The sequence below is a fragment of the Amphiprion ocellaris genome, chromosome 21 (genome assembly GCF_022539595.1).
Source record: "Amphiprion ocellaris isolate individual 3 ecotype Okinawa chromosome 21, ASM2253959v1, whole genome shotgun sequence".
In the NCBI taxonomy this organism is placed as follows: Eukaryota; Metazoa; Chordata; class Actinopteri; family Pomacentridae; genus Amphiprion; species Amphiprion ocellaris.
In genome coordinates this window covers 27,835,661-27,844,454 of record NC_072786.1, presented here as the reverse complement: position 1 = coordinate 27,844,454, position 8,794 = coordinate 27,835,661, and the positions used below count along the sequence as shown (strand labels likewise).

Sequence of the window (8,794 nt, the reverse complement as noted above, 5' to 3'; positions counted from 1 at the left end):
CGGTAAGTATAGATGCTACAGCACTAAACATTCTGTATGAAGCCTGAGTGAAGGAAACCAACACCACAAACACCGGTGCAGAAACTGTTTTTAAGGTGCACATGTGACATCATGGCCAGTAACCCAGGTGAAAGGTGACAATCGAGTCAGTTTTTACCTTTTTAATACGTCCATGTGGTGATTTGTAGTCGCTGGAAGAAACATGAGCAGTAAAAATAGCGGTCAGCACCACGGCAGAGCATTTCCATCGTTAAACAGCAGAGTACCAATGATGAGGAGTCTCTAAAGCAAGGACTCACACTTGCAGGGTGGAACTTCCTGTGTCATTATCCGTCTTCTCTGAATCATTTTAAAGCAGGGAATATTTTCATTGGGAAAAACCTCCAAAAATAACATGAGTTTTAAAGGGTTTAATCAATGACCAAAGAGGAACTTCAAAACAAAAATCTGACTTCAGTTTCTGGTTTATCAAAAACAATTCTGCTTTTAGTGGTAGCTTAATTACTGCTTCAGTTTTTATACCAAATGTGGATATTATGGCAATAGTGGGTCAGTGGGCTGTTGTGACTGAATACACAAACATTTGTATTAACGCTGATAAAGAAAGCGTATTTAAGGTGGACTGATTCAGCACAGCCAAATTTTTGTGTAACATATTTCACTTTTGGCCAAATTCCACATTCATAGCTGTAAATTTATAAGTGACAAAAATAAGTACTTTGCATTTATGGGCAAAAATGGAGAAATACATGTTGATTTCCTTCTTAAAAAACAATAGTATGAACGTATTCAACAGTTTTAGACTTTTTAACTGAATTTATTGCCTTTATTTCTAATGAATTACACTTGTTTTTGTTGTCTTTTTTCTGTCCGACAGCCTTTCATTTTGCTAATTTTGATGCCTTTCATTGCAGCTCTGTACTGTAAATTGGCAGTCCAATTAGAAATTTATTAAAAGAAAAAGAAAGCCAAGAATTAGGGCATTTGTAATAACAGCTAAACCTTTAAACTTAGGTAGTAAAATCCAGTTGAACTCCTGAAAATGCCTACCTTTAAGCCTAAATGCCTTCACAAGGGTTGCATTTTTTGGAGTTCTTTTGTTATAGAATTAACTGTAACGTCTTTCTGCTATTTAATCCACCCTTTGTCTATTCATACAACTCTGTAGCACAATCCGAGACAACAAAAACCAGTCCAAACTGACTCCCTTTAAAAATGAGTTAATGAATTTCACGAGGAACACGTCCACATTCACCAGAATTTATTGTGAGGAACGATAGATAGATATAGGGACTGATGAAAGGGTGACTGTTCTGTGTAAGAGGTTTATTTTCTCCATATATTTTACAAATAGAAGCACAAATGTTCATCAGACCCTCGACAGCAACGTGTCCAAAGTACTTTGAAGAGCTATAAGCGATGGGAACGAAGATCTCACCAGTTTATCTGCAAAGAAAGATGAATAGAAAAAAGGTAAGAACACTGAAGAAAAAAAAAACACACCTTCAGACCTGCCAGCGGGGACTCTGTTTAAACTACTCTGTAAAGCTAAAGGGCATCTAGTCTATTATATCGGAGAATTTACGACACACTGCTACAGCCAGTCTTCATCAAAGCAGACCAGAGGCTACAGTCTACTGTACAGCGTTACCTCCTCAGTAAAGACAAGCTTCAGTTCCTGAGTTCAGCGGAGGGTTGAGGAGGAGCAGATTAGGTCAGAGAGGAGAATTAGTCATGAGAGAATGTGACAGCTTTTGGAAATTTTAAAGACATGCATAGCTAAGAGGGAATCTTTTGGGAGGAGACGAGAGAGAGAGAGAGAAAAAAAAGGAGGTCTCAGAGGTCAGAAAAGTTAACGGAGTGAAGGAGGATCACAATGAGTCACAGAGGAAAATTCACAAATGGATGGAGGGAGATGGAAGAAGTGTCTGAACAGAAAGCAGATGACGAACGAGTATTAGAGACGGAGAAACTTACAGAGCAGCAGCTCCAGAGATGATCTCAATGAGCTCCTTGGTGATGACGGCCTGTCTGGTCCGGTTGAAGGTGAGGGTCAGCTTGTCGATCATCTCAGCTGAAGGAAAACAAATCAGGCAGTATTTAATCAAATCCTTACTGTGGAAGTTTCCTACAATTTGCAATCAAACTAGATAGAATAGGATTCCTTTATGGTCATTGCACAACAAAATCACACAACATTTTAAAAGTACAGTAGGAAAAGAGCAAACATTAAGAGAAATCTAGTAGAAAAATTGTATGAGTGTACAAAAACGGTGATATATTTTATTTACTGTAGTAAGGATAATAAAGAAGAAGTGTGGCTGATGCTGTACTTCTGGATATTGCACATATATAAAAATGTACTGACTTAACGTGATGCAAAAACTACATACAAGGTGCAGCTGTATGTAAGCATGTGTAGGTTCAGTATAGAAATACAAGTGGAGAAGGTAAAAGGTGTAGATACTTTCTACATTCTGTAAGTGCAACAGAGAATAAATAATTAGTAGATTAAGTTACATTGGATTGCTGTGACTAGCTTGTTTTCTACATGATGCAATTTTTTCTTACGTCATCTGTCAGAAAATGAGTCAATAGATTAGTTGGTAAAGAAGAAAACTGCTGATTTGAAAAACCACCTACTGGTTTAGCTCCTTAAATGTGAGGTTAGACTGCTTTTTTTCTGACTTTGATCGTCCGAAATTTAAAAAGATTCACTGCTGTTAACAAAACAACCTGAAAATGTAATCTTGGTTTGAGGAATTATTACAGACATTTTTCACAGTTTTGACATTTTCTTAATTTATTTATAGAGAATATAATTGAGAGCTAGATCAGTAATGAATAAAATAAGTATCTGCAGCATCAGTTGGTTGCAACTATTACTTTCATTATTAATCAAACATTTAAAAAAATCTACTTCAAGATCCGATCTGATGTCTTGTCAGTACAAAATTCAGATAGAACTCAGTCCACAAAGAAAGAAAAGTGAAAAACCAAATCATCCACATTAAAAGGCTGAAATTAAACAAATATTCAGCATTTTTTTTTGCTTGATAAATGACTTTTCACAACAAAATGTCATCTAGAAACTATTTGATTTATTATTTGTTTCTTCAAATTCTCTCTAAAAAGGTTTTAGAGAAAGAGATTCAGTTTCTCAGGCATTTTCTTAAATATGACTGTTTCAATAACTCCATTTTAGATGCCACTTTTCCATCCATCCATTATCTATACACCGCTTAATCCTCATTAGGGTCGCGGGGGGGGCTGGAGTCTATCCCAGCTGACTCAGGTGAAGGCAGGGGACACCCTAGACAGGTCACCAGTCTGTCACAGGGCTACATACAGAGACAAACAATCACTCTCACATTCACACCTATGGGCAATTTAGAATGATCAATTAACCTCAGCATATTTTTGGACTGTGGGAGGAAGCCGGAGTACCCGGAGAAAACCCACGCATGCACAGGGAGAACATGCAAACTCCATGCAGAAAGATCCCGGGAAAGCCGGGACGCGAACCAGGGACCTTCTCGCTGCAAGGCGAAAGTGCTAACCACTACGCCACTGTGCAGCCCTATGCCACTTTTCTCTCTAGATAATGTTTTAAAAACACTTCAATGCTTCACATAATTGAGAAAATCGTCAAATATAAAAAAGGAGATGCTACATATCTGCACATTCTTTCCACAGAGCTCTTCAAACAGCTGTACAGTGTGTTTGTGAGTCTTACAGGCGTTCTTGCTGGCGCTGTCCATAGCGGTCATCCTGGCGCTCTGCTCGCTGGTGGACGACTCCTTCAGAGCCAAGTAGATGACATTGACCAGAGCAAACTCCTGGTAGTTCCTCAGCACATCAGCGTCGATGTCATCATAGACTCCCATGGTCTCTGTTGAAGGGAAAGACAAATGATCAACATCTGAGACTCCTGAGGCTCTGAGTTCAACTGTTTTCAACAGAAATACCTGCGTTAGCCACTGTGTCTGTGGAGAACAGAGGCTTCTGGTCCGTCTTGTAGGAGATGACAGACCTGCATGACGACAACAGTTATTTTTGCGGTTAAAACATCTTCATATTCGAGCGTACAAGTTATTCCTATAGGCATCTATAATCCAAATGAAGAGAGAACCTGAATCTATTGAAGATGACGGAGCCCTGGTCGAACTCGTATCCAGAGTTGAGCAGCTCGGTGGCGATGATGGAGGCATCACCGAAGTTGGGGGGCTTACGGCCGACTTCCTTGCAGTTCAGCATGATGTGCTTTCCATGAGTTCTGGTGGGTTAACAGTCAGCATTAGAGCAAAATAAGCAGTCTGTACATGTTAATTATGATTTATGATTCATGTTTAGAAGGATCATAAAGAAAATCCAACTGTTCCCATGAAAGAAACGTAATAAAATCTTGGCCTAAATGCCATTTAGCTTTGCAGAGAATTAGCTTACTAACTTGAAGCAGTGCAGAAAGTGCATACAAGCTGTAGTTATATGTAAACATAAGTAAAAACATGTAGATTCAGTATATTAATACAAAGTGCATAAGTGGTTGATATTTCCAGTTTCTATAAATGCAACAGTGATGGTTTTGCTTCTACATGATGCATTTTTTTATTATGTTAATTGTCAAACAGTTAGTATATTAGTTGGTTAAAAAGATAAAAAGAATATCATTATCAATTTGGATCAATGGTTTAGTTTCTCAAATATGAAGGTTTACTGATTTTCTCTGACTTTCAAGGTCCAAAACTAAATAAATACCATTTAATTTTGCAGAGAATTAGCTTACAGGGGAAAAAAATTTGAAAAATTGGAATATTATGGAAACTCTGGATGCATAAATTTCAACTTGTAAATCTTCAAACATCAAAAACAAATCGATTAGTGTTCAACTGCATGCTGAGCTTCCCTGCTGTCAGTATTTTTACACTACCAGAGCCAGCAGGTGATCACAGTAAACAAATCCTTATTTTTTTTTTTACAGAAACTTGAGCAAAATAATATGACTAATAGTATTATAAAGAGCTTCTTTCCCAGCACCGAGAACAGAGACACTAAAAGTCATTCACAAGATTAGGATTAAGTTAAAAAACCCCAGCTAAATATATCACAGAACAAACACGGGACCAGGCTCCTTCATCGGTGTTGTGAGGAGGAGGATTGGTACCTGTGCAGCAGACCTCTCAGCTTGTCTCCCACATTGACCACCATCACCTCCTTGCCAGCTCCGGTCAGGTTGTTCACCTCGCTCTTGATGGTCTTGGCCACGCCGGAGTGGATGGCGCCGCAGAGTCCACGGTCGGAAGTCACACCAATGATCAGATGCTTGGCGGCCTTGTCCTCGGGAGCTTGGATTTCAGCCTTCTCGTACAGAGCTGGAGAAAGAGGGAGGAAATTAATCTGATTTCTTACATCACCTGAGAGTCAACATGGAGGAAAGGTGGACTCACCCAGAGCACCGTTGCCATAGATACGTGCCGGCTTCAGCTGCCTCTCAGCGCGGGCGTACTTGGCAGCGGCCACCATCTTCATGGACTTTGTGATTTTCTGGATGTTCTTGATGGACTTCAACCTGATGGTGACTAGAAGAAGAAAGAACATCACTCTAAATGTTAGAGCTGGGCAACAGGATGAGAATATACATCAGTAGACAACATGTCTGACAACAGGCTGCAAGTAAACTAACAATACTGCCTTCAGAGAGTACAGTTATTTTTTTTTAATCCTCAATGAGTGTAAGAACACCTTGGAAAAAAAACAAAACTTGCTTTTCATTGGGGCATTCAATGCACAAATTTAGCCCAAAGTACAGCTGCAACAATAACTCAATTACTTACTTAATAAATAGCTAAATATTTTAAGGGAAAAATTGTCTGATTTGAGCTTCTCAAATTTGAATATTTTCTAGTTTATGGACTCCTCTGTGACAGTAAGCTGAATATCATCGTCATCTTGGGCTTTGGGAAACACTGATCAACATTTTTCACAGTTTTTTGTTAATTTTTGAACCAGACAAGTAACCACATTAATGAAGAACATAATCAACACACTTACTAACATGACATTAACTTTTCCAGCTCCTTTCATGAATCTAGATCCACTCACTCTACCAGAACAATTGTCTGAATCTCCAGCAAATTCATCACTATTCTAACATTTGCTCTTTAAGTAATTTGTTTTCTAGTTGCCTGCATCATCACCCTTCACCAAACCTGTGTTGCTATTATCAACTTAGGATCTTTAAATCTGTAGACTCTGATGTTAAAACTATGTCAGGGATGTTTGCTGGATCAGAATGTGCCTTTGAGGGGTCACCACGCAGGACAGTATGCATGATCGATCTATGTTACTATTTCTGACAAATCTATGCATTTTCCTTTTATTTCTAACCAAATTCAAACATAATTGTCTATTATGCTTGAAGCAATGAAACCCAACAAACAAAATCAATTTGAAAACATATCAACTTGTTTAATTCTCAGTTCTTATCAACTTGTTGCTGGCGATTTTAATGTGGTACATGCTAAAACCTCTTTGGGGGATGCAAAAATATCCTTGTATGCAGAAAAACTTTGTTTTGCAGCTCATTCTGTATTGCAACAAGTGAATTCCTGCAGATACCGGAAGGGCTCCTCCAGGGTTTCTGCAGAAATCAGTCAAATTTAATGCTTTTTAATGCCATTTGAATGCTATACTGTAAAAATTTTAATGCCACAACCACAAACTCAATAAATTACACGGGTCTGTTTTTTATTTTGTAAAAGATGATTTTTATATGAAAACTGTCCCTACAATTCACTATTTCTGAATCCAGAAACCGCCCCTGACCACCAACAGGCTGCAGTCATTCTCTGAAATCCACCTTTTTGAGCCATTATTGCTGGAATTAGGTAGACGAGACAGAAAATGACAAAAATGAGATGCAAAGCGACAAAAACGAGACAGAAAATGACAAAAATGAGATACAAAACGAGACACAAAATGACAAAAACAAGATGCCAAGTGAAAAAAACAAGACACGAAATGACAAAAAATAGACACAAAGTGACAAAAACGAGACACAAAATGACAAAAACAAGACACAAAATGACAAAAATGAGATGCAAGTGACAAAAACAAGATATGAAATGACAAAAACTAGAAGCAAAGTGACAAAAATGAGACACAAAATGACAAAAAAGTAAATAAATAAATAAATAACCCTGACCACCAACAGGCTGCAGTCATTCTCTGAATTCCACATTTTCCAGCCATTTTTGCTGGAATTTGCATTTCCCCATTTCCCAGCTCTCCTCCTCCTGGACACTTTAAAAACATGCAGTTTTTGGCAACTGTACCCAACCGGCCGGAACAATTATCACAATGCTTCGGCATGTTTATGCAGATGCACATATCTGACGAATTGCAGTCTATGGTTATATATTATTATTGTTAAATATTTTTCTTGAAAACTGCAGAAAGAATTTTTAATGCCACTGACAATCAAACTTAATAATTTTTAATTTCATTAAAGGCCTTAATTTTCACAAAATCAACTTAATGACTATTAATGCCCTGCAGAAACCCTGTCCTCAAGAGTTCACTGTGACATTGACATTTCAGGCAGATCTTATTCAGATTTTGAGTCTGGGATGTTATTGCCATGTGATTACAGTCTGTTATATGCTGTTCTGCAGTTGTTTTTACTCATTAAGTGAATAGTTTACAGTAGTACTTACTGTCCTTCAAGGTTGCCATGTTCCTGACCTGCCCACTGTGAACAGAAATAGTGCATGTTAGCGTCTGCTGCAGGTCTTACAATCATTTAACAACAGTAACAAACCACTGGCTTCTAGCTACTGTTATCATGAACTTATTTCAGCTGAAACTTGAACGAGACGTTTCTTGTGTGCTAACGCTGCAAATAAGCTAGCAAAGAAGAAGTTTTCCAGCTAACGCTAGCCAACTGTGTCGCAGCTGCCAGAAAGTAGTACTAAATACATTAAGATAATTTGCAGAGAAATTGATTTATAAAATTTTAACTCTTTTCTCTGCCTCTTTGACCAATGTCATTCGGTTTTAGCCTGTAAATGTCAGTTAGCATTAGCTGCTAGCCGGCAGCACACCGCCGTCATTCATTAGCCGCGGCCTGCACGTTAGCTCGTCCTTGCATTCAAAAACTGCAAATATTATAGTCTAAGAGTTACACACGTGCTCCTATCACATATCAACAGTTCGTAAATGCATTAAAGACACAGAAAAAGATGGTTGTGAAGTATTTTAACCGTTTTGACCTCACCATTGTGGGGAGAACACCAACGCGCTGCTCCTGGAGAACATCCTCACTCTATGAAGGTCAGACACGCACGACTGCGCAGGCGCAAGTTAAAAGCAAAATGGACGAACGCTGCATTCACGGACTGACACAAATATCGTTAAATACCATTTACACCCAATGTGTCTCCTTTATGTTTTCTGTTTTCTGCCAAAAGATGGTTGAGTCATTTTACAGGATAAGCAAAATAAGCCACGGCTTCAGCCTATTCCTTTTTCGGTTACAAAGCATGTAAAAATTTTTTTTTCTTTTTGTGAGAAGAGGAGAGGAAGAGAAGAAATGGAAAAAGAAAGGGAAAGGGGAAGAAAGGAGAAAGGAGGAAAGAAAAAAGGGAAAAGAGAGGGAAAGGGGGAAGGAAAAGGAAGAGAAGAAAGGAAAGGAGAAGGGAAGGGAAGAAAAGGAGGAAAAAGAAAAAAGAATTTTTACTGTAAGAATGTATAATAATTCTTTGTTATTTGAATGCACAAAATGAAATTAATGTAC

General features: G+C 38.2%; 1 protein-coding gene across 3 annotated transcripts; it reads right to left on the bottom strand.

The window, feature by feature from the left end:
• Window positions 1-1,246: 1,246 nt before the first annotated feature.
• Window positions 1,247-8,402, bottom strand: atp5f1c (ATP synthase F1 subunit gamma). Of its 3 annotated transcripts, none has more exons than XM_023278462.3 (9): window positions 8,276-8,402; window positions 7,716-7,750; window positions 5,448-5,579; window positions 5,165-5,372; window positions 4,133-4,276; window positions 3,969-4,033; window positions 3,737-3,892; window positions 1,978-2,074; window positions 1,247-1,446 (listed from the first exon to the last, which is right to left on the bottom strand). In XM_023278462.3, exons 1-9 carry the CDS (start codon window positions 8,314-8,316, stop codon window positions 1,443-1,445), a joined length of 882 nt encoding a protein of 293 aa, XP_023134230.1. In that variant the 5' UTR covers window positions 8,317-8,402; the 3' UTR covers window positions 1,247-1,442. The 3 variants fall into 3 exon arrangements, with proteins under 3 accessions (XP_023134230.1, XP_054862833.1, XP_023134231.1); XM_055006858.1 differs by lacking the exon at window positions 1,247-1,446 and adding an exon at window positions 1,657-1,678; XM_023278463.3 differs by lacking the exon at window positions 1,247-1,446 and having other exon boundaries at window positions 1,974-2,074.
• Between the last annotated feature and the right edge of the window lie 392 nt (window positions 8,403-8,794).